Genomic DNA, 27365 nt, shown 5'->3' with positions numbered 1-27365 from the left:
CCCTATACTAGAGTCCTGCATAGGGTCAGGTACCTGTGGAATACCCACAAAATGGTCCGGTTTTTACCCAATTTCCTGACCGTGGGGGCAGACCGCGGGTAACCCACCTAAGTACCTGGTTCAGGTTGAGCTCTTTCTGCTTTTACTTGCCTGCGACCTTACTGTGCCAGCTTTTGCCTCCAGTGAGTGTTTTTTATATAATCGTGCCTGTATGGCTCTGCCCCTTCCGTGATATCAAACAGCAGCGGGCACGGGTCTGTAAATATGGAGGCGCGCCATGTTAGTGTCAGGTGCAGGTCGACATTTTGTTGTTCTGCACATCACCACCTCACACCCTCCTCTGGAGATTTGGCAATTTCACTGGACTAGGTCGCAATGATGCCACGGTTTTGTGGTTAAGGGTTGGAAGGTAATTATCTATTTGCAGGCCAAGTAGCGGTTCTGGGTAAGGTGGCATGTTAAGTGGTAGGTGCAGATAGGGTTGTGGGGCCGGGTTGGGCACAGGTCTGCCAACCAGATGCACGCAGGACTCTTTCCTTATGCAGTAAAAATGAATTTTATAAAATACAGAGTGAATGTGGTTAAGTAAATGAGTGCAGAATGTAATTAGCAGCTACTATAAGACTGGAGTTGCACTCTATAGTGCAGGAAACATCTCTGAATGGTGAGAAGCTTTCAGATCATTTTGAAATTCTTCCATTATATTTTATTATGGTTGAAAAGGATAACTTTCAAAGGTACTATACATACAAAAAGGGCAAAGGTCCTGAGGAAAGTATATGCTAGAATTAATTTTGGACAATCTAGATGCAAACATACAGTATGGGACTTTGTTATTGTCACTTGATAAATAGCCAAGGCTGTTAACATCAATGGTGCAGTTGTTAGGTGATCCTCTGTTAAATGGAACGCTGCATAATACAAGAATAATAGAGGATGAAATACTGAGTGAACTGAACAAGAGTCAACCACTTTGCTGCAGGATTCAGTACTTCTCGTATCACTTCTGCTAACTCTAATTAAGTGCCAATGATTTTTATTTGCAGTCTGTTACAAAGCCCCACAATATCACCCACCCACACAACTGAATTCCAGCTTTAAAAACATCTGATTATCTAGCTGGGGAGAGAACGCCTGAAACAAAAGGGAAGTGCTGAGGTATTGGAAAACGAATGAGGCTAGATGTTCTATAATTAATTAATTTGGCGGAACTGGAGTGACTAGGACAGGAAAGAGCATTTGAGGTAAATATCTTCAAGCATCTTTTTGATGTGTAATTCCTTGCTTTAAAGGTAGATTTTATTCATGCGACACACACTCACTATTTTTCTATTTATTTATTTTCCATGCTGGGACTATGTTGTGGTGCAGAAAATAATTGTCCAAATCCCGTCTCTCTGCATGTGATTAACATTGAGGGTGAAAGGATTTGGAGAGGTGTTAGGATAAAACTACATGGGTGACGTTTGTGCGTTTCCGGTGGATCCATCTCAATGTGCCAAAACGCAGGCATTAAATCGGCTGCCACAGAAAATAAGGTAAGCAATGTTGGATGGTATCGCAACGTTCATCTGACACAACACGACTGTCGGATGCAGACGCTGCATGCTGCGCGTCGGATCCGCCGGAAACGCACCAAAGTCGCCCATGTAGTTCTACCCTAAGTTTTCAGTACCAAGTACCATTGCAATGCTATGGGTTACTTGGTATCTGGCACTATTGCTTAGATTGCAACAGTAGCTGATGCCACACAGCCCATGGCACTTCCTATTCATTGGAATTCCAAGAAAATCCTGCACATGGAAAAAATACATTTCTTGCACTTGCACTTTTTGTCTGTTTTAAATGGAACAAAAATATGAATCAAATGCTGTGAATTCAGTAATACTATTTATCAAAATCAAAATTATGAATTTTTAATGTCACTATAGATAAATACGCAGATCCACATGCAGAAAGCTTATAAAATGCTATGGTTGTTCTGTGTTCTGCTGGTCTAGCAGAAAATCACTGCCTCTTCTCCGATAGAAGACTGTAAGCTGTTAAAGAAAGAAAAAAGAAAAAAAAACAGCAACTGACTGCCCGACTTTGCCTTGCACATCAAAAAGACCGAACACATTTGTGAGATTAGAGGGTGCCCAAAGTGGGTTCCAGTGCAAGTTTACAGTATTCACCCATGTCCAATATTAGCCCTTTTTTAACCACTGTATATGAAGCAAATCACTAAGGGGCAAATTCACTAAGCAACGAAAATGTGCTAGCGACGCCTTTCCCGCACTTCGCCAGGCGAAGTTTCTCCAGGGCGCCACTAATTCACTAAAATCTGAAGTTGCACTAGCGTTAATTCGTCAAGAAAAGCGAAGTTACGCTAGCGATGCCTAATTTGCATACAGCGCAAAGTTAAAGTACAATGGACGTATATGTAACAGCAAGTACATTACACTACACAAGCCTGGGAAAGGTTCATAAAATAAAATAGAGTTGTTATTTTTCCCTATAAATGTGCCCACTGTATAGTTTAGGTGCCATATGTTAGGAAATGTACGGGTGAAGGAGGGTACCCCCAAAAAAATGTACAATCTTTTTCAGCCTATCACCCTTAAAAAAGGAAAAGACGCCAGAGTTTTTTGGGAAGCAATCCCTATCTACTCTATTGCACTTCGCCTGGTCTGAGGTGGCAAAGGCAAGTCTGGCGCAAGAGGTAACGTTCAGTAAAATGCACAAGTTAGTGAATTAGCATAGTTATGTCCCTTCGCTATAGCGCAACTTCGTCTGACGTAAGGGTGCAAAGTAGCGCTAGAGTAGGTCCACTTCGCTAGCGAATTTACGCCAGAGCCCGTTAGTAAATCGGCAAAGTAACGAAATGACGTCACTCTGGCGAATTTGCGCTAGTGTTAGGCGATTCGCGCTTTAGTGAATTTGCCCCTAAGTGGGGTGGGGGGTGCCTTACATTGGCAGCCACTAGTGAATTTGGCTTTCCTTAAAAAAATGTCACTGGTATGATTGCTCTAACCCTTATGCATAAACATGCCGGCCAGTAAGGCACCTTATAACATACAGCTAATGAAGTGTATATAAAAGCTTATCTTGTAGGATTCTACTTGCTTCATTTACTTCTAATTGCTTTAAAGTGTAAATACTTTATTAAATTTCCAATACAATCCATACCTGTATCCTGCCATGGTCACGTTCTTAAACTATCTTGTCCAGTATGAAGAGAAGAAAGGTGCATGTGGCCTTCATTGCTTTAAAAAAAATAAAAAAAAATAACAGTATATGCATCCATCAACAAGACTTACATACAACACTTCAGGGACAGGAATAGGAACATTTCTGAGCAAGCAGAAGTTTATAGGATTAGTATTATATCTGCTAAGTGCTGTACTATAAAAGCTGTGTTTACTGTAAGAACATACAGTATAAAGCTTACTTTATAATTGATGGAGTGTTTTAAAACTTGCTTATTATATATGCGCTGTGTGCATATCTAGATTCCAGTGAGAATACATAATATTGTCTTATGAACCAATGAAAGTGATGATCCCATGAGCTCCTTAAAGGAAAACTATACCCCCAAAATGAATACTTAACCTTTTAAGTGCCAGCAGAATTTCACATTTTGGTTACGCGAAATGCCAGCCGTTTTTGAAACATTTTGTGCTCTCTCACTTTAGGGGCATTTTCTGAGGGGAAACCTATAGTTTACCTAGGAAAACTATACATTGTTTTTTTCGGTAGAAACTGAGCTTTCTAAATCTGCCTGAGTTTTCATGTATTTCCACCTGTGCAAAAAAATTTATAGTGCTAAATACCAAAAAAAAATGAAAAATTACCATTTTTCATCGTATATCAATTTATACCAGAAAAATATTTCATTTTACGGATGAAAATCCAACTGATTTGGAAAGCCTTATGTCTCTCGAACGTGCCAATACCAGATATGTATAGTTTTAGGGAGATTTAGGATTTCTGTACAGCAAAAACTCCCGGCAGTCTATTACCAAATTTTGAAAGCACTAAGGCAGAAAACGGCATGCTTTAGATTCCAAGGCAAAAAATCCTGAAACCGTAGGTTTACCCCAGAAAACCATACATTTTTGAAAAGTACACATTCTGCCGATTACAAAATGGGTAACTATGTCTCTCTACTCCCAACTACCAAACATAAAAGCTTGTCTGAACATAGCGGTTTTTCAACAAAAAATTCAAAATTCTGAAAAATCATTTCAAAGGTTTTATTTTGCTGCTCCGCATATCCCAAACTATATTAGGTACCAAGAAAAAGCACCTGAAATATGATTGCCAGGGGTCCACTGAACAATTTGATACCCATTATGCATAGGTTTACCAAAGTATCTGGCATTTAGAGACACCAATATGTAGTTAGCACATCCAAATTGTTCAGGACTTTACTTCAGCTACTGAGAAATCAACACATTGACTGCATTTTTTGTGGGGTAAAAACACAGAATTATATGTTTACCCCCAAACCCATATATTTTTGGAAAGTACACATTCTACTGAATCTAAAATGGGTACCCATGCCTTTCTGCTCCAAACTACTGAGTCGCAAGGCTTTCCCAAAATTGTCGGTTTTGGTGAAATATCTGAAAATTTCCTCAAAGCTTCAACTTCCCAGCACCATATCACCCATGTATCATTACGTACTAAGAAAAAGCACCCTAAATATGATTGCCAAGGTTCCTCAGAACATTTTGGTGGCCATTGTTCATAAGTTTACCAAAGTATCTGGCATTTAGAGTCCCCAAAATGAAGTTAGCGCATACAAACAGTCCCGTGGGTAACTTCAGCTAATGAAAAATCAACACATTGACTGCATTTTTGTGGGGTAAAAACACAGAAATATATGTTTACCCCCCAAACCCATACATTTTTGGAAAGTACACATTCTACCGAATCTAAAATGGGTACCCATGCCTTATTGCTCCAAACTACTGAGTCGCAAGGCTTTCCCAAAGTTGTCGGTTTTGGTGAAATATCTGAAAATTGCCTCAAAGCTTCAACTTCCCAGCACCATATCACCCATGTGTCATTACGTACTAAGAAAAAGCACCCTAAATATGATTGCCAGGGTTACTCCGAACAGTTTGGTGGCCATTGTTCATAGGTTTACCAAAGTATCTGGCATTTAGAGGCCCCAAAATGAAGTTAGCGCATACAAACAGTCCCGTGGGTAACTTCAGCTAATGAAAAATCAACACATTGACTGCATTTTTGTGGGGTAAAAACACAGAAATATATGTTTACCCCCAAACCCATATATTTTTGGAAAGTACACATTCTACTGAATCTAAAATGGGTACCCATGCCTTTCTGCTCCAAACTACTGAGTCGCAAGGCTTTCCCAAAGTTGTCGGTTTTGGTGAAATATCTGAAAATTGCCTCAAAGCTTCAACTTCCCAGCACCATATCACCCATGTGTCATTACGTACTAAGAAAAAGCACCCTAAATATGATTGCCAGGGTTCCTCCGAACAGTTTGGTGGCCATTGTTCATAGGTTTACCAAAGTATCTGGCATTTAGAGGCCCCAAAATGAAGTTAGCGCATACAAACAGTCCCGTGGGTAACTTCAGCTAATGAAAAATCAACACATTGACTGCATTTTTTGTGGGTAAAAACACAGAAATATATGTTTACCCCCAAACCCATACATTTTTGGAAAGTACACATTCTACCGAATCTAAAATGGGTACCCATGCCTTATTGCTCCAAACTACTGAGTCGCAAGGCTTTCCCAAAGTTGTCGGTTTTGGTGAAATATCTGAAAATTGCCTCAAAGCTTCAACTTCCCAGCACCATATCACCCATGTGTCATTACGTACTAAGAAAAAGCACCCTAAATATGATTGCCAGGGTTACTCCGAACAGTTTGGTGGCCATTGTTCATAGGTTTACCAAAGTATCTGGCATTTAGAGGCCCAAAATGAAGTTAGCGCATACAAACAGTCCCGTGGGTAACTTCAGCTAATGAAAAATCAACACATTGACTGCATTTTTGTGGGGTAAAAACACAGAAATATATGTTTACCCCCCAAACCCATACATTTTTGGAAAGTACACATTCTACTACCGAATCTAAAATGGTACCCATGCCTTATTGCTCCAAACTACTGAGTCGCAAGGCTTTCCCAAAGTTGTCGGTTTTGGTGAAATATCTGAAAATTGCCTCAAAGCTTCAACTTCCCAGCACCATATCACCCATGTGTCATTACGTACTAAGAAAAAGCACCCTAAATATGATTGCCAGGGTTCCTCAGAACATTTTGGTGGCCATCGTTCATAAGTTTACCAAAGTATATGGCATTTAGAGGCCCCAAAATGAAGTTAGCACATACAAATTGTCCGGTGGGTAACTTCAGCTAATGAAAAATTAACACATTCACTGCATTTTTGTGGGGTAAAAACACAGAAATAGATGTTTACCCCCCAACCCCATATATTTTTGGAAAGTACACATTCTACAGAATCTAAAATGGGTACCCATGCCTTTCTGCTCCAAACTACTGAGTCGCAAGGCTTTGCCAAATTTGGCGGTTTTGGTGAAATATCTGGAAATTGCCTCAAAGCTTCAACTTTCCAGCATCGTATTGTCCATGTATCATTACCAGCATAAAGCATCCTAAATATAAACATATGGGTCTACTAAACAGTTTGATGCCCAATGTGCATAGATATACCAAACTATGTGGCGCACAGAGACCCCCAAATGACAATATGTATAGACATTTTCACGGCTGACGCTCTGGCTGCTGCAATATGAGCACCTGGAGTGTGTATTATGCGACATTAGACCCCCCTAACAGTACAGAGACCCCAGAAAACCATATATTTTCAGAAAGTACACATTCTGACGAATCCAATATGGGTAAATAAGTGTTTCTACTGCAAACTGCCAAACTGCAAAGCAATGCTGAACATAACGGTTTTTATCAAATTTCTGAAAATCGTCACAAAGCTTGAATTCTACCCCATTATATGCCACACATTTCGTAACGTATCAGCATAAAACATCCTAAATATGAACGCCAGGGGTCTACTGAACACTTTGATGCCCAGTATGCATAGATATACCAAACTATGTGGCGCACAGAGACCCCCAAATGACAATAGTGTATATACATTTTCATGGCTGACGCGCTGGCTGCTGCAATATGAGCACCTGGTGTGCGTATTATGCGACATTAGACCCCTTAACAGTACAGAGACCCCAGAAAACCATATATTTTCAGAAAGTACACATTCTGACGAATCCAATATGGGTAAATAAGTGTTTCTACTGCAAACTGGCAAACAGCAAAGCAATGCTGAACATAACGGTTTTTATCAAATTTCTGAAAATCGTCACAAAGCTTGAATTTTACCCCATTATATGCCCCACATTTCATAACTTATCAGCATAAAACATCCTAAATATGAACGCCAGGGGTCTACTGAACACTTTGATGCCCAATATGCATAGATATAACCAAACTATGTGGCGCACAGAGACCCCCAAATGACAATAGTGTATATACATTTTCACGGCTGACGCTCTGGCTGCTGCAATATGAGCACCTGGAGTGTGTATTATGCGACATTAGACCCCCCTAACAGTACAGAGACCCTAGAAAACCATATATTTTCAGAAAGTACACATTCTGACGAATCCAATATGGGTAAATAAGTGTTTCTACTGCAAACTGCCAAACTGCAAAGCAATGCTGAACATAACGGTTTTTATCAAATTTCTGAAAAATCGTCACAAAGCTTGAATTCTACCCCATTATATGCCACACATTTCGTAACGTATCAGCATAAAACATCCTAAATATGAACGCCAGGGGTCTACTGAACACTTTGATGCCCAGTATGCATAGATATACCAAACTATGTGGTGTACAGAGACCCCCAAATGACAATAGTGTATATACATTTTCAAGGCTGACGCTGGCTGCTGCAATATGAGCACCTGGTGTGTGTATTATGCGACATTAGACCCCCTAACAGTACAGAGACCCCAGAAAACCATATATTTCAGAAAGTACACATTCTGACGAATCCAATATGGGTAAATAAGTGTTTCTACTGCAAACTGCCAAACTGCAAAGCAATGCTGAAAATAACGGTTTTTATCAAATTTCTGAAAATCGTCACAAAGCTTGAATTTTACCCCATTATATGCCCCACATTTCGTAACGTATCAGCATAAAACATCCTAAATATGAACGCCAGGGGTCTACTGAACACTTTGATGCCCAATATGCATAGATATACCAAACTATGTGGCGCACAGAGACCCCAAATGACAATAGTGTATATACATTTTCACGGCTGACGCGCTGGCTGCTGCAATATGAGCACCTGGTGTGTGTATTATGCGACATTAGACCCCCCTAACAGTACAGAGACCCCAGAAAACCATATATTTTCAGAAAGTACACATTCTGAAGAATCCAATATGGGTAAATAAGTGTTTCTACTGCAAACTGCCAAACTGCAAAGCAATGCTGAACATAACGGTTTTTATCAAATTTCTGAAAATCGTCACAAAGCTTGAATTTTACCCCATTATATGCCCCACATTTCTTAACGTATCAGCATAAAACATCCTAAATATGAACGCCAGGGGTCTACTGAACACTTTGATGCCCAGTATGCATAGATATACCAAACTATGTGGTGTACAGAGACCCCCAAATGACAATAGTGTATATACATTTTCACGGCTGACGCGCTGGCTGCTGCAATATGAGCACCTGGTGTGTGTATTATGCGACATTAGACCCCCTAACAGTACAGAGACCCCAGAAAACCATATATTTTCAGAAAGTACACATTCTGACGAATCCAATATGGGTAAATAAGTGTTTCTACTGCAAACTGCCAAACTGCAAAGCAATGCTGAAAATAACGGTTTTTATCAAATTTCTGAAAATCGTCACAAAGCTTGAATTTTACCCCATTATATGCCCCACATTTCTTAACGTATCAGCATAAAACATCCTAAATATGAACGCCAGGGGTCTACTGAACACTTTGATGCCCAGTATGCATAGATATACCAAACTATGTGGTGTACAGAGACCCCCAAATGACAATAGTGTATATACATTTTCACGGCTGACGCGCTGGCTGCTGCAATATGAGCACCTGGTGTGTGTATTATGCGACATTAGACCCCCCTAACAGTACAGAGACCCCAGAAAACCATATATTTTCAGAAAGTACACATTCTGACGAATCCAATATGGGTAAATAAGTGTTTCTACTGCAAACTGCCAAACTGCAAAGCAATGCTGAACATAACGGTTTTTATCAAATTTCTGAAAATCGTCACAAAGCTTGAATTTTACCCCATTATATGCCCCACATTTCGTAATGTATCAGCATAAAACATCCTAAATATGAACGCCAGGGTCTACTGAACACTTTGATGCCCAATATGCATAGATATACCAAACTATGTGGCGCACAGAGACCCCCAAATGGATATAAAGTAGATAAAATTTACAAGGCAAACAAAATAAGGCAGTAAAGAGTGAAATGCAAAAAAATCCAATAAAACCACAAAAATCAATGTTTTTTTTTCCAGACTAGTGTTATCGGCCGTCAGAATCACAGTTTGAATATTTTAGCTGGGCCAAACAGGTTATACGGCTAGAAACAAGTGAACACAACATACGCAGAGCTGAAAATGCAATAAAATGGCTAAAAATTCAATAAAATGGCTAAAAATGCACCAAAATACCCAAAATTGCAATATAATCACCGAAATAACATAAAAAAGATATTGCACAGTACGGTTAGCGAATACGCTATTCGTAATGGCAATAAAACATTTTTTTCAGCCAAAAAAAGAGACGATGCGATAAGAAAAAAAAAAAAAAAGCCACAATGCCATGTATGTGCGTGTGCGTGTGTACAAATGGTAAATTACATGTTATGTGCGCGTGTGTGCGTGTGCACATGTGTGTAAGTGCAGTGAGTGTAAGTGACCCCCCCAATCCCCAAAAATGTATGTGTAAGTGTGTGTAAGTGTGAATCTAAGTGTGTATTACTGTAATAAGTGTGTGTTGGTGTGTTTGTGTGTGTAATTGTTGCACTAACCTGAAAAAATCGCTGGAGACTGTTGCAGGCGATCAGGAAGACTCCCTGGAAGACATCTGCCTCGTGGTTCCTGTCTGTGTGCTGTGGGGGCGGAGATCGTCGATCCGGTGCAGGCTGCAGCAGCAGGACACGTAAGTAACACGTGCCTGCTGCTGTTTTTGGGCCCCTGGGCGATCGCGCCCCAGGGCCACTCGATCCCCTGCTCTGCTCGTTGCCTAGGGCAGGGGATCGAGCAGGAACGGAGCGAGCGGCTCTAACAGCCGCTCCTCCGCTTCTGAACCCGGAAGTGCTGCAGAACGTAGAATCTACGTTCTGTGGCATTTCAAGTACCTTTGCCACAGAACGTAGATTCTACGATCTGTGGCATTTAAAGGGTTAAGCAACAGATTTACATAAATATTTACATCTCTTGCCTTGAACCACCATTTTGTGACTCTATCTGTGCTGCCTCAGAGATCACCTGACCAGAAATACTACAACACTAACTGTAACAGGAAGAAGTGAGGAAGCAAAAGGCAGAACTCTGTCTGTTAATTGGCTCATGTGACCTTACATGTGGTTTGTATGTGTGCACAGTGAATCTTACGATCTCAGGGGGCGGCCCCTGTTTTTTAAAATGGCAATTTTCTATTTATGATTACCCAATGGCACATACTACTAAAAAAGTATATTATTATGATAATGGTTCATTTACATGAAGCAGGGTTTTACACATGAGCTGTTTTACTCAGTATCTTTTAATAGAGACCTACATTGTTTGGGGGGTATAGTTTTCCTTTAAACACAAACTCTTGACAATCTGGCCTGAGGAAAAAAAAGTGTTTCTGGACCACAATAAGACTAAAAGCAAAATCTCTGCAAAACATGTGGAAAGTACCCTAATAAATATATCCAATGTGCTGAATGTTAAAGTTCCCTGTTCAATGCTTATCTTGGCATATGACTAAATTATTTATGGAATTATTATGGCCTGAGAGGAATACATTAGGGGCAGCAGACCCTGCAGCTGATGTCTATACTACCAATGATGCTGTGCTAAGAAATTCCGTTTCCTTTTAACTTGGCATTAAACCTTTCTGGTGTAGTTGATCACCAGTTACAGCTTCCTAAACAGGAAGTGACTATGTTGCTCCATCCAGCACAAAAAATATCTCAGTCCAGACTCCCCCTGGAGATATGAAAAGCTAACTGTAAATGTCCCTAAATAAAATTAGCTACATTGGACTGGTACCAGCAAAGGTATCAGCAATTTGCATTGGCTATTTGTAGGAATGCACATGAAATGCCAGGCCCTTTGCTTCTCAACCTAAAAGCATAAAAGTCATGGGAGTTTTAAGTACTGATTGGCTGAAGATGACACTTTTTTTAATATTTCTAAGGGTTCATATTCCATTCATTTATCGGCCAAATCTTTTTCTGTAGGATTTGTTGTTCGGCCTAATCCAAATAATTGGGATTCAACGCATACCTTAATATTTTGGAATTGTCTGCTGAAAGTAGATATCTGGTTGCTCTGGGTTACTATACTAGTACTTAGCTATGTTTTTGAATTTTCCCAGGAAGATATGGAAATATAGAACAGCAGTATGTAAGTACTTACACTGGATCCCTGGGCATCAGAGGCCCTGTTGTCAGAAAGGGATGTCCAGCCTGTGTTGTGAAGGTTTTCGTAAGTTTTAGTTGGAAATCCTTAAATTACTTTGCAGTGTTTCATTTCTGTACTGACAGGTGAAAGCAGGAAACAAAGGCAAAGTAGATGAAAAAGAACAAACCTGAATTTGAAATCACAGGGAAGACTGTATCCCATCTGATAGTCACTTCTTGATTTCACTATTTGCTTCTGAAGGTCTTTGGCCGATCTGCTGTAGCCATTAAATATGTAGTTTGCGAAAAGCAGCTTGCCACGAAAATACATCTAGTAAAGGACAATAATATATATATATGGATTATAAGTCTGGAGGAAGTATATGGAGTTGAAGTAGTTTAACCCCCCCCCCCATCTGTATATAAAGTATATATGTTTCCTCAGGCCCCAACGCAATGTTTTCTCACAATCATTGCAGCTAAAATAAGAATCCTACAGCAGCACAGAGCTCAATTCAAAATACATCCGCTTTGTAACATTCTTTATTCTAATTCCTTTGAATAGTATTATCAAAGGCACTGTTGTTGGAGCTCTGACATCTATCTATGTAGCAAGAAGCATTTCCAGTGATCAGAGAAGAATTTGCCTCTGGCTTCCTATGAACTCTGCACTCGATGCTTTATGTGCATTTTCAGCAGGGTCAGACTTAGATTGGGGGGGGGGGGTGGCAGGACCTAAGGAAATGTGCCCACCCCCACATATTTTTAAACTATAAATATAATAGCTATTGATAGTAGGAGCTGTCGCCAGACCGGGGACCCAGAACAAATTGCCCTTGTTTCTCTCTCAAAACCAGCTTTGTGAGGATGTTCCACACAGCACCAAGCACTATATACTACATAATGATGGGCACATTGCTGACAATGCATTTCCTTTCTTGCTGCCGTACCTGTTCATTCCAAATGTATTCTCCTTGCAATTTAATTCAGCTAAAAAAAGGATATCAGTCTACTGTATGTGTCATGGCCATTTGCACTACCATTCTAATTCTTGGTACATTATTCTCCATGGTAAATGACTTCATGTAACCAATCTGTGTTTGGCAATACTTTGCAATACTTTGTAAGTTGAAAAGGGGTGACACTCTGAATTAAGTGTCATATGAAGCAGGATCAAGCAACACACCCTCACAACCTTATTTAATGCTTTATTTATATAGGGTATACTATACCCCTTATTGTAAAATATGAGCTATACTATAAGCAGGGTCAGTCTAAGCCTGTGGGACACTGGGAAGAACCTATTGCCCCCACCAACTAGACTCTCTTTCTGCGCCACTCCCTGACCTCCCCTACGGCACAGATTTGAAAGAAAATAGGCATGTGCAGGGTGGGGGGGGCTGGTGGAGGGGTGGTTGTGGCTGGGACCATTATAAGTGGGTTGAGCCTGGGGCAGCAACCCGGTGGGCCCCCAGTCCGATGCTGGTGATTATATGTCACAAAGGATTTATATGACCATATTTATACATCATGTTTTTTCCAATATTTGTTATTGTAGGCAAGTTTCAGTGAGTCATGTGACACCACTTGCACCAGTAAGCGCCGATTTTAACCAATGACATCAGTATGCATTCTTTCATTTACAGGATATTCATGGCTCTTGTGTATTACAATAATATACTTGCAAAGAGAGTGACCATTTGACAATCTTGGATGCACATTAAGAGACATTCATTTATACAGGTATGGGACCTGTTATCCAGAATACTCGGGACCTGGGGTTTTGTGATAACGGATCTTTCCATAATTTGGATCTTCATACCTTAAGTCTACTAGAAAATCATTTAAACGTTCAATAAGCCCTGTAGATTGGTTTTGCTTCCAATAAGGATTCATTGTATCTTCGTTGGGATCAAGCACAAGCTACTGTTTTATTATTACTGAGAAAAAGGAAATCATTTATAAAAATTTGGATTAGTTGGATAAAATAGAGTCTATGGGAGATGGCCTTTCCATAATTCTGAGCTTTCTGGATAATAGGTTTCCAGATAACAGATCCTTTACCTGTATATTAAAACTGACAAACAAAATCCATGGCTACTAAACTATTCACATGTAAAATTATCTCCATCATCCCCCCCATCCCAAAAAAGTGCTTTTTTTAAACTATATATATATATATATATATATATATATATATATATATAGTTATCAGAAAAAGTCCGCACACGCAGGTCTTAGGTGAAAAAGAAAAATGTAGTTTATTCAACGTTTTGGCCCAGTCACTTGAGCCGTCCTCAGGAAGGCTCAAGTGACTGGGCCGAAACGTTGAATAAACTACATTTTTCTTTTTCACCTAAGACCTGCGTGTGCGGACTTTTTCTGATAACTATATATGATTGTTTTCTTTGTTCCAGCACCGAGGCATCCATTTTGTGCTCTGGGTGCACCGACCCCATGTTCTTTAATATATATATATATATATATATATATATATATATATATATATATATATATATATATATATAAAAAGCAGCAAATATGGGCCGCACTCCCTGATTGCAGACACTACCTGGGTGCTCATGCATACAAAATTCATAGCAGGTAAGAGGTGATGGCACTCACAGGATTTGCAGAAAAAACAACTTGAGGGTAAAAATAAAAAAAGTTTATTAATCCAACGTTTCGGTCCCACACAAGGACCTTTTTCAAGGAAACACAGTGCAGTGACAGGATACACAATTTATAGCCAAAGTGAGGCTAAGTGATCATAGAACCCACCCACCTTGCTGACATCATAATGATGACCCACCGTGAGGTTTAAATAAACACTGGTTATAACACTAGGCCCTGAATGTTGTTACCCCTACAAAGGCCTGCTCTAGCATCGAAGTGCCCCAAACCTGGGAATCACAGGGTGACCTGATGACCATGGCATCCAAGGAGTTCATATAACAAATTAAAGGTGATATTTTATTCTCAACATTTCGGCACCCTCACTGGGGCTGTCCCTCCTGAAGAAGGCCCCAGTGAGGGTGCCGAAACGTTGAGAATAAAATATCACATTTAATTTGTTATATGAAGTCCTTGGAGTGCAGTTTGTTTGACGATTTTATACAGTATATATATAGTGAATAAAGTACCCCCTCTTGTAAAATATAAGGATATTATAAATTACCGAGGAGTTTCATGACCATATAAAAACACGAGGCAGAAGGCCGAGTGTTTTTATACGGTTCATGGAACTCCGAGGTAACTTCTAATATCCTCATATTTTGCAACTGGGGGTACTTTATTTATCATAATACACAAATTTCAGTGAGTCATGTGACAGAAATTACATCACAACTCACCGTTTATAACTGATGACATCAGAACTCACCGTTTATAAGGATATAATTTACAGGATATTCATGGCTTTTGTGTATATATATATATAACCGGAACTGTTTCAAAGCTTGCATTGTACACATACCCTCATGCACCAACATAAGACATCTGTAATATGAACTGAGAAGTCAACTGAACAGTGTGAAGCCCAGTATACATTGTAGGGATGCACCGAATCCAAGATTCGGTTTGGGATTCGGCCTTTTTCAGCAGGATTCGGATTCGGCCTTCTGCCTGGCTGAACCGAATTCGACTCCTAATTTGCATATGCTAATTAGGGGCTGGCAAATCACGTGACTTTTTGTCACAAAACAAGGAAGCAAAAAATGTTTTCCCCTTCCCACCCCTAATTTGCATATGCAAATTAGGATTCTGATTTGGTTCAGTATTCGGCCGAATCTTTCCGGTAGGATTCGGGGGTTCGGCCAAATCCAAAATAGTGGATTCGGTGCATCCCTAATACATTGAATACAAAATTACTGAAAAACAAAATAATGAAGACTAATATTTCAAAAATAGTTGTTTAGAATTAGTCTATAACATAATAAAGGTTAATATAAAGGCGAATATCCCCCTTAACGCAAAAAATAAATTTAGCTTCAGTATTATTATTTTAATGCATCTCAAAACTGCCATGCTCATGTCTGTAGCAGCACTGTATTAAATAAATACCAGATGGGGATGTGGGGGCTAAACTAAATCCTTTCTAAAACAAATATAATAAATAAATAAATAAAATGCTGTTTGTTGTGAATGCTGATTTCCTAAGGCTAATTCCTCTCTAGCTTTTTCTTTGTGCTCTTCTTGATCAGAACAGCATTTTAACAAGCAGAAAACAAGTGTGTGAATCACAGATCTGAAGGAAGAAAGAAAAGATGTTTGTGACTTGCAGGCCCTGGCTTCTTTGTGTCTGTACACACTGTGGCAAACGATGTTCTATAAATATAGCTGCTACTGTCAGAAAAACACCTTTCACAGATCATTGTTTAATAGTTATCTGCTAGAGTTAAAATAAGGGCAAAAAACCCCCAAGAAAAACACAAATATGTAGATCTCCAAACTGCACTTGGTCCACGCTAGCAATAACTGTGTAGCAGTCTAGCCCCTTGGCTTTGAATCAGCTTTCCTCTTAACAATTAAGGTATCTTTCTGTTTTCATAGGCAAAAGTAAATTTTGGGAGCCTGCAATCTAAATACCTCTATTACATTTATACACACTCTAGTGTTATTACATCAGAAGCCAATCAAGAATCAAGTTAAATTAAACTATGCAGATCGGAAGAAGATAGAGAGATCATACTTATAACTTAATTAAGTATAGGAACAGGATCAGCAGAATAGAATGGGTTCAGATTGTTTTAACTCTATATTAAGATAAATTGCAATGCCCCATATTCTGTAACAATAAGCAGGGCCTATGGAAAGGTGCAAAGGCACAGACCTAATGACAGGTGGATTACTCCTGAATTAACAGTGTCACCTAGTGGCCAGTGTATGCATAGATACACAGTCTATGATTCCTATGCTTCCCAACACTGATCAAAGAATACAGTTTGTTCTACAAAAATAATTTGCAAAGCAGAGGCCACATATTCTCGTTATTTGATTATGATTTTTATACTTGCCCTTGCAGCATCACATTTTTTCTTGCTGTTCGATTATGCTTTTGATACTTTCTCTTGCTGCTACATACACTTACGGAGACACTAGCAGTAGATAATAATGAAACCATATTGCCTTTGCATGAGGATTATTTTTTTTAAACTAGGGTCAGATTTATCAAAGGTTAGGGGAAATGTAATACATTTTCAACGTATATTATTCTTTTCCAGCATTTATTAAAGAGCGAAAAGATGTGAAAAATATACATCTTAAATACAAATATATTGCATTGTGTGAGTTTTGAATAGAGTATGGCAATGCTTTGAAAAATGAGGCAGGTCATTAAAATGTATGAATTTGGTGGTAATAATATTCATACAAATGGGAAAAAATTATCCCATAGGAAAAATGCTACATTTGAATAGGAATAACAAATCTACCAGTGATAACTTTCCTATGAATGTCAACATTTCAATGTACCACTAGATCCCCTGGACTGTGATATCAGGTGAACTTGATGTTATCTATTTTAAGAGCACACTGAGAACATTTTTGTGGGTTTACATCCTCTTTTATTAATCTCATATTTGAACACTGCACAATGAACCGGAATTGAATCTAGCAGGGTAAGATGTTATACTGTCTTTGTGAAACCTTCTGTGTGCTCACAATTGATCATGTTGGCTGGTGGTTTAACTTGTAGAAACAATTAGAGGTAACACTGCTCCACTTACTTTTGCAAATATAATAGTACATACCAGAAACATGCCTGGAGCCACGTTGTGCCTGTGAACCAGAAGGGGATCCTTGAACCCTGTAAATTCAGTGCAACTGTTGATGTCATATTTCAGCAGGCGAAATGAGTCTAAGCGGCTCTGCAGTAACATAAAGCAAATACATATATTTTAAATCAATTATATCCTTTTCTGTAATAATAAAACAGTATGTTGTACTTGATGGCAACCAAGTATTGTGTTACAAGCAATGGAAACACTGAAACATGATGCAGATGGGTTATTATGACCAAACACATAAAATTAAGGTTCTTTGGAACCTCTATAGAAAAGTTAACATTTTAAGAATCTGATGATAATGAAGCAGTGTTTCATGTACATCAGTGAGTACTAGCTCCTGCAGCTAACAGGAGGCCAGGCTATACATGTTTCCAATGTATTTGTCCTTTAAAAATATAGCTTAAGAAAAAAAATGATTTGCTTAACTTTGAGGAATGCTAAACTCTTTTCACATGCTCTAAGGCAATATACTGTAGATGCTTAATTGCATAAGTATATTTGCCTTTAATGACAACCCAAATCTTTGCTTTCATTCTCCTACTTGTAGTAATTCAAAAGTAATCGATGATTGGTTGCTGTTCTGTTGGTTATGGCCTGAGCAAAGGAACAGTGCCCATCATAATTGGATAATGAGGATTGTGTGTTAGATATAAGTACCACCTATTTGCCTGTTACAGGTTACATTTTTGATGTGACTTGTTTTATATGATTAACATATATCTATTTATTTGGACCATTTCATAAACTGCTTCGTTATAGGGTTGGCGATTTATAGCTTTGATTAAGAACCTCTTGTAACTAATCATTATTGACATTAAGCACCAATTATAGGTATACATACCTGCATGCAGGGCATACTCCTGTACTTGTTCTTTCTCTCATACAGAAGATTCAGCACATCAGTGCTCTGATCCTCTTCTGAATTTCCTGATGACACAACACACACAACAAGGATCTGCTCAGTGGGCAGCACCTTCATATTTATCAGTTTGTCATACTCCAAGTCTGTGATATTAGGAATCTGGTGATTGCTACACCTGCACATCCCTCCTTCTTCTCCAAGTATGAGTCTCTGCAGGACTATGGGACATGTGTGATGTGATATGCGCCACAATCTCTCAAGGTCTTGTTCAGGAGACAAAGGAGCCAACGAGGCTGATGGAGTTCTTTATGTTTCATAGATCAAGACAAAAAAAAGTTTTTGATTTTTTTACATACATGTGGTGGGATGTTTAGCTATTCAGAGTATTACATCATTACTCACAACTATACAGTTCATCTACATTAGATTAAAAAAAGAAATTTAGGATTGTCAAAATATACTTTTGATGAAGTCACTATCCAGCAGCGATTGTACTGCTTGACCAAATTGCACATAAAATGGAAAATATGAGTAGCTTTTTACAGAACAGTTTTGGATTGGCAGTATACCACTGATTGGTCCATGGGCAGGAAGCAGAGGTAACTATTTGCGAAGATCGGTGTTGCCTCTCTGTTGCCTAGGTACCATTGTTGTGACTAGCTTCTCTTCTCATATGGTACACAGTCTTTCATACCTCAGATATTCCCACATTATATGGGCAAGTACTTTAATTCCATTATGCATACTTCAGTTACTCCTTGTGATCCAAATGTTTTTACTGGGCTAACCTAGCAAAGTATAACTGAGCTTCTGAGGTATCTTCATGGCTTTCCCTGAAGAAGACCTTTCAGTATGATACTTCTTACTGATATCTTGGTACGTCAAGGAGAGACACTTTTCTTTTTGCACCTCTCTTCTGTTAACTGAACAGACCAGTGGCTGATTTCGTAGGGTCCTTCTCCTTTCCTAGAGTCATTACATAGACGTGGCAGGTGATTCTAACCACAGAGACCAGACATTTTCAAATTTCATCGTGCATGTAGGTAAGGTAAGTTTATACAGCTCCAACCCACAAGTTTATTAGGATGATCCATTTGCAGAGTGATGGTGACAATAGGCCCAACCAATGTAAAGAGATATTTTTTTCGCTTCTAAAATGAGTGAGAGTGTCTTATCTTTTTTTTTTACATTACTTTAAGCCACTTAACAAAAGAGGGGTTAAAGTCCATTCTGATCATTAAGGCCATTCAATACAATCAAAAGCTTTGTCCATGTCAAGGATACCACCAATCTGTATCTAACATTTTCAAGTGGTATTTTTAGGTCGAAAAATATAAGAACCGCTCATTTGGTGACCTCATCTGGTGCCTGGCTAAACCCCTTTGGCCAGGCACCAGATGTATATATATATATGTGCCAGGCACCAGATGTATATATGTGCATATGCATGTATGTAGAGGCCTTTATTAGCAAAGAGTAAGGCTTGCCATAACTGCTAATGAACTAAAGCTCCCCTTTACTTCCTGCAGTTCAGAACAGAATAATATACACATACACATGTGTGTGTGTGTGTATCCATTTGTTTAGGACAGCATATACTGGATTGGACAATGTACGTCCACCTGTGGAACACAAGACTGTAACACTGTTTACAGTAAGGAGGCTATATAATAAATGGTCTTACGTTTGCTACTTGTCTAGTAACCCAAGGCAACCAATTAGGAGGTATCATTTACTGGTCCACTGTTTGAAAATAAGCATCTGATTGGTTATTATTGTTTACAAGATGTGGGCAAACTTCAGACTTTTTATTATATTACCCCTTACATGTTTCTGTTGCAAGTACTCAACTGCTAGGATAGCAAAGTATAAAACTACAGTAAAATCTTACCCTGATTTATTGAGAGTGTGCATACCAGACACACTCTTATACAGGCTTCCCTCTGTGGTACTGTGCTCTTGCTTGACAGTTGATTTTTTTGAAGAGGATGGCCTGCAGCGACAGAGAGATATAGCAGTGGCAATATTTCACTAATAAAGAACAAATATTTCATATGCAAACAAAAATAATAAGTATTAAAGATATTTTGTTTTTTGGGCTCAGCTGTAACATACAAAATTATGATAAATATTTGTTTTCAGAGTTTACATAAAAATATGTAAAGATCATTTTTAAAAAATTTTAAATGGGAAATTTGTAGAATTAGAATGTGACTGGCTATGCTTAAGCTATTAAATCCAGTATTAACTTTCTAAATGCACCCTGGTTTGTTTTAAGAGGATCTGCACAATTATGTGTGGTTCAGAGTGTATACTATGCTTTACTGTAGATATTATGCTTGTACCTGGGGGAATGAAAACTTAGTGGTGTATCCAGTCGCATGAAGTTACTTTGTGCGGGAGCTGACAGGAAACGTCCATGTGGAAGAGGAATATCCTTGTAGTGAGTTTCAGCTCCCTCTGTGTCTCTGGTTTGCTGTTCTTTTGGATCCGTCATTGAAGTAACAGGGAGCACTGCAGCAGACTGTACCTTGCGCTTCCTTGACATTTTTATAGGTGTTTCAGACATCTTCTGAATATGTGGGGAGTCAATGCCTGAGAAAGCAAAGGATTTTTCTATTTACACTTAGAAAAAAATCTGTATTGGATTCATGGTGGTTCTGTCATCAAGAAATACTAGGCCCAGGTCAATGTAATAATTGTGTAAAGAACTGTTCCCTTTTCTGCTTATTTTCCCCTATTATGGTTTATGTTAGTGGGTACATACTATTTGTTAGCTCACATGATTACTTTACTATGTGCAAGGTATGCAACCTCCAGTGCACTGATGTGGTCTAACGTTGTCAACCCCTCTTAGGTTTTAGCAGCGTTCCAGATGCAGTATATGCATGCACTAAATGCATTGCATTGTAATAACAGTGACTTCACTATACTTCCAGGAAAACCCAAATAGAAATAAACATTTAAATCAAATATTTCTGATTATCAGGATCTCAAACACTGCTTTACCCATTAAGGGTCATTACAGATGTTTTTCTTTCCTAAGGGTTTTGTGTGTACAATGCTACATATTTATTCTGTACAGTGCTGCATAAAAGCTGTAACCCATTATTGCCCAATGTCCACCCAGTTCTCCTACATATGGCAGTATCTGGAGTTCCAGCATGAGTGCCACCTGTAGCAAGGTGTTCATGTCTTAAAATGGAATTTACATATTTGTGCTAAATACATGGACAAAACCTAATGAAAAATAAAAGGGAGAAATGTAAAAAATCACAAACATTAGCTGTCAGAAATTGAGGTTCAGTTGGTCTGGATGCTCCTGCAGCTCACAAATATCTGTACTCCCCCCCCCCCAAAACATACCTGAAGCCAGTCGATAATGCTCCATCCAATCATCCACAATATTTCTAATCTTTCTTTGAAGCCTCCTGAGCTCTGTAACTGCACTGAAATCATTCAAAGGGCTGACATGTGCCTCAGGAATTTCAAGAGTCTTGGCCAGCTCTGCTAATATTGACTTCTAGTAAAACAGAAGAAAAATTATAAAAATAAAATTGTATACTTTTTAAGCAAAGATACTGTGAAAAATTACAAATGTTCAACTTTTCATTGCAATGGTGAGCTTAGTTTTATCACACACTGGACTGCTTAATAACTACTCACAGCAATGGTCATTATTCCCTTTGTGTGCAGTTGTAATTAATCAAAATGCATAGATAATTGCATGCCTATAAGAGATATTTTAACATACACAACCTAGATTGTGTCTTCTCTACTCCCATTTTCCCACCCTTATTTAATCCGAGTTGTCCCTTAGCAATCACAGGGAGATATGTGGCCTTCGAAACACCCTTATTCACTGGCATCTGCTATACATTTAATTAAATAATGTGGGGGTGCTCTAACTGCAGTTATTAATCATAGTTCACCACCTAAAACCTGGCAAATTACTGTATAAGTCAATGGGAGAGGTCCAGGCATCAATTTGGTGATGTTTGCAGCCTTCCTGACATTCAAGTTTTTTTCTTAGTTTTGAATCGAATTCAATTAGAGTTTTCGGGTCGTTTAAATTTGTCCGAGTTGAAAATGTGATTTTATGAATAAATTTTGATTGGTCGAAATTTCAAATTTATGGGAGTTTTCAAAAAACTCACATGAATTCAAAATTTGACCCTTGATAAATGTGCCTCATGCTGTTGCTTAAGCATTAGTAAATCCATAACAACATCCTGTCTTTTTATTACTGTGGGATATTTTTTCTAAGTGTGGCCTTCTCTTACATTTATTCTGCTTGCCTTACTAAATTTCATAAGTATCATCTCACAGAACAATGATGACATGTTATTCAAAGTAAGCTAATTAAAGCCCCTTTACATCGTTGTTCTCCTTTCTACAATATTCATTCTTTTTAATGGGATTCTTGTAATATGTAAAAAAACACAAGTCTTAAAAGGGTAGAATAAAATCCACTAATCAAATTACAGTTAAGATTGGATGGGTCTACAAACATTACATAGATATATTTTCAAAATGCTTCGACAAAATAAATTAATCCAGTGCATTCAATCCATTCTATTTAAGTGCATAAAAAGAATAAACTGGCATTTTAGATCAGTGATGAAGCACCAGGTACAAACAGACCTCTCTGACTTCACCAGAATTTTTAAGGGACACTTACAGTTTGAGGAAAATAAATCTAAACCAAACTTTTCTCTGCTTCCATTTTCAGCACACACAATTCTGTTCTAGCTGTTTTTTTACAAAGTAAAAAGTGAATCAGTAAACATGTGGGGTTATGTAATAACAAGTGCAATGCTTTACCAGGTCTAGTAACACACAGCAGCGAATCAAATGTTTGCTTTTAGATAGATAACCAGGAATCTGATGACCAGAAACCTGCTATTTGGCTTCTAGAGGTAATAAGACATATTGCACATTTTTTATTACATTATCCAGAAAGTGTCAGAACACTCTTTATTAATAACCTTTAGGTACATGGTTTTATTCCATGTAAAATAAAGTGTTACACAACACAAATTAAATATATGGTAACAAGCGTCACATCTTTTTTTTGTCTCTTCTGCTTAATTCAATTAAGGTCCCTCATCTATAGAGGTGTAAATTGAACAACATAAAGTTTTTGACATTTTAACAGCATTATTAATCTTAATGTGTCATAATAGACTGTAGTTGTGAGTTAAAGATACATTTAATTTTCTGTGTTCCAGAAAATGGAGGTTATGTTTTATACGCAACTACAGGGTTCGATGCTGGTTATAAATGTGTTTGACAACATTATTCCTTGAGTATCAGAGAATACAACACTAATCTCATGTAAGAAGTAAAAGTTGTTGCTTATTTGAGTGGTTGCACATTGTATTACTTTTACAAACATGAATTGTTAATGATGTGTGGCATCAAACAATGAACTGTTATCAATAATGTAAAACTCCCTGTGTATAACTCTATTGCAACAGGATATGTGTACTGCAGAAAAAGCCTCAGCACTCAGTACAGTTTTGCTGACAAGAAAAAAGTCTGAAAAACACAATGATTTCCTTACCGATTTACTTGGATTCTTCTTTGTCTCTTTTTCTTTTGCCTTTTTTCTGTTGGCCTTACACATTTCCCTTGCTGTTCTGGAGGAGAAACTTTCATTTGTCACAAGTATCCCCTAAAATAGATGTAATTGAAAATATCTAACTTTTTTTGTCTTAGAGCCATTATTATTATAAATGTGAACATATTCTGCAGCACTATATGCTGACACACAAGATTAAGAAACACCATATTATGTGTTGTTTAAGCTCCTGTTAAACCCCCTGCTTAACATCACCTAGAAGCCTATTTATCAAAATGTAAAAAACTATAAAATGTATAATGTGAGCTTATTTAATAAAGGGATTGTTCACATTTAAATGAACTTTTATCATGTTGTAGAGACTGATATTTTAGGATGATTTTAAACTAATCTTCATTAGTGCTTTTTGAATTATTTAGCATTTTGTTCAGCAACTATTTGGTTTAGAATTTTAGTAGCTATTTGGTTGCTAGGGTCCAAATTATCCAAGCAACCAAACACTGGTGTGAGTGAGACATTGGATTATGAATAGAAGAGTGTCTGAATAGAAAAATAAGTTATAAAATATAACAATAAAAATAAAAGTGTAGCTTCACAGAACAATAGTTTTTGTTTCTGGGATGAGTGACCCCCATTTAAATGCTGGAAAGAGTTGAAAGCAGAAGGTAAATAATACAAAAACTATAAAAAAATAAATAAAGACTAATTAAAAAGTTAAGTTAACTTTTAACTTAAAGTTAATTTGAAGGTGAACCAACTTAGTCGAATCTAAAAATCTTGATCGATTAAAAACGAGAAAAAAACCAGAATGTGGCAAATTTACATTCTACTGATCATTTTCAATAGGTCTACCAACTCTCCAAAAATGTTTAAAAACTTGAATTAATTTTAAAATTGCTTAAATTTAACCTATGAAAGCTCCCATTGACTTCTACATGAACTTGCCAGCTTTTAGATGCTGAATTTTCACATTTGAGTTTTTTTTAATTTGCTAGTGGTAAAGCCCCAGACAATACCTGCCCCTTTACATTACTTGGAATGTGCGCAGGGTTATCTTCTGTTTGTTCTGATTGTGTTAACAAAACCTTCACAAAAAGGTGCATTCTTAACTAGACACATTTTGTTCTGTGTCAAATACTGTAATACAACTCACCAGGTCTTCTAGCTGAGGCACTGATACATCCACAAGGGGCGAGAGAGACAAACGCACCTTCATATGTTGCCATTTATAGACCAAATTCACAGAGTATTGACCTACAATCCTAACTGAGAGGTATTCGTTAACCTTTAGAGAAAGTAGAATGACATATTACTTATGATCGTAAAACACATTTATTAGTAGTAAATAGTAAATAGACTTTAAAGGGAAATTGTGCCTCATTCCTATTTTCTAACAATTAATATATATTATATATATATATTATATATATATAATAATACATTTGTATGGTCAGCAAACTATTCACTGAAAATATCCTATAGTAATATAGGTATACTGATACTGAGTTACCATAACTCCTCCTTATGTATATGTTATGTCCCTGTGAGTCCACTATACAAAGATTTTGGGCAGCAGAATTGTTTGACCCCATCCCCGTGTGATGGCATGGGCATGCCTGGATTGGCATGTGTGCATATGGGAACAGAGCTTGGTGTAAGTATTAGGTGTTTTCCATGCATTAGCTTCCCTAGACAGAGGGTCAAACAAGGTGGAAATTAATATTACACTGAAAAGTATTAATAATAATTTATTAATAATTTAAACATTAGTGAAAGCGAATAGGATTGTTTTGCCTCAAATAAGGATTAAGTATATCTTCATTCTTAAGTATATCTTCATTAGGATTAAGTGCTATGTAATGTTTTATTATTATAGAGAAAATGAAAATACTTTTTTAAAATTTAAATCATTTGATTAAAATTGATCCTATTGGAGAAGGCCTTCCCATAACTCAGAGCTTTCTGGAAAATAGTTTTACGGATAACAGATCCCATACCTGTAGAGGTACAATGGTTGAGATGTTAAGAGGAATAACTTAAATGTGAACCAAACCTGCACTGTGATTGGTTCACCTAATTTTCCATTCCAGGGCCAGTTCCATTCTTGTATTGTTTCTCCTTGTTTATCTGTCAGCACTCCACTTAAGTTATTATATTGTAGAGCATACACATTACTGCAGAAAAAAAAGGACAATGGATAAAAGTTTTGTATATTAGGGAGACCATTAAGTTTAGTACTATTTATGTATACTGTATTTTTTCTTTATTAGGGTATCAGGTGTAATATATAATGGATGTAGCATGATCTGCCGATGTGACAGAAATATAACATTTTTATACAGCTGACATTAAACATTTTAATGGACATTATCATTGTTACATGGTCTACTAGATGGATGTCAAATGAGCTTTTAAAACTAAATTATTCTAGGAATTATGCTATTTTTATTATTCCTTATTTATAGCACCAGCATGTAAACGGTGCCTTACAGTGATTATATATAATTATACATCATTCATCAGCCGCTGCTTTAGTGGAGCTTACAGACTAAGGTCCTTTATCACATTCACACACACAATGGTCCATTTTATCAGGAACCTATTAACCTGCCTGTATGTGTTTAGAACGTGTTGCACTAATAGCTCTGTTACCTACCTGTCGGGAAAGCAAACACTTCCATGTCCAAATGGAGTGAATGTACCAAGAATGGTCTGATCTACAGAAAAGATATTAGTATAAAGCCCCCCACACTGCAGCCCTGAGTAGCTCTGACACACAGCCAGCTGTCCAGACGGATAGATAAATCATATGTTAAGGAGTAGTCAAGAAGCTTTTACAGTTTAATTTCCATTCCATTTATATTCATATTTTTGATGCAATTAAAAAAAGTGTATCCCTCCAACAAACAAATGAATAAACAGAAACTACAACTCAGATGTATTTACATTGCATCTGTAAATTAATATTTAGAAATATATCCATCCCAAAGCAAATATATTAAAGTGTTGTTATAATAACCAGTAAGAAAACACAAGGCTACCAAGATCAGTGCTTGCTGCTGTTTGTTACTAATTCATTAAAACATGCTTTGCCCTGCCATCAGTTCAACACACTAGAATAGGCACATAAATATTCACAACACATTCTCAGGAACAATAATAACGTACATTTCCACACATATACAGAACACAATGGGCCAGATTTCATTTGATAAAAGCAAAACGATTATGTTTCTTCTCAGGAAAGCTTTTCTTAAAAGCATTGTTCACCTTTAAATGAACTTTTAGTAAGATGTAGAGAGTGCTATTCTGCTATTCTATTTTTTATTATGTGTAATTTTGGAGTTATTTCGTAATCTGGTTGCTGGAGTCCAAATTACCCTAGCAACCATACACTGATTTGAATAAGAAACTGGAATATGAATATGAGATTACCAAAA

The 27365-nt window shown here is 37.6% G+C and overlaps 1 protein-coding gene across 1 annotated transcript; it reads right to left on the bottom strand.

The window, feature by feature from the left end:
* Positions 1-688: 688 nt before the first annotated feature.
* Positions 689-26744, bottom strand: LOC108711068 (uncharacterized protein C3orf20). Its single transcript, XM_041586306.1, has 12 exons — positions 26582-26744; positions 25979-26099; positions 25079-25210; positions 23908-24018; positions 21708-21864; positions 20687-20936; positions 20233-20334; positions 18321-18645; positions 17444-17560; positions 11882-12024; positions 3169-3245; positions 689-2039 (listed from the first exon to the last, which is right to left on the bottom strand). Exons 3-11 carry the CDS (start codon positions 25139-25141, stop codon positions 3185-3187), a joined length of 1329 nt encoding a protein of 442 aa, XP_041442240.1. The 5' UTR covers positions 25142-25210; positions 25979-26099; positions 26582-26744; the 3' UTR covers positions 689-2039; positions 3169-3184.
* Between the last annotated feature and the right edge of the window lie 621 nt (positions 26745-27365).

This window comes from Xenopus laevis, chromosome 3L, assembly GCF_017654675.1.
Source record: "Xenopus laevis strain J_2021 chromosome 3L, Xenopus_laevis_v10.1, whole genome shotgun sequence".
NCBI classification, from domain to species: domain Eukaryota; kingdom Metazoa; phylum Chordata; class Amphibia; order Anura; family Pipidae; genus Xenopus; species Xenopus laevis.
This window is presented reverse-complemented; position numbering and strand designations above follow the sequence as displayed.

Excerpts from the sequence above, each read along its gene's own strand:
- LOC108711068 (XM_041586306.1), bottom strand. The coding sequence starts at position 25,141 with ATGAAGGTGCGTTTGTCTCTCTCGCCCCTTGTGGATGTATCAGTGCCT. Across the intron at positions 20,937-21,707 it reads GCATTATCGACTGGCTTCAG|GCATTGACTCCCCACATATT; the intron begins GTATGTTTTGGG and ends TTGCTTTCTCAG. Across the intron at positions 18,646-20,232 it reads CACACTCTCAATAAATCAGG|AACTCCATCAGCCTCGTTGG; the intron begins GTAAGATTTTAC and ends TGAAACATAAAG.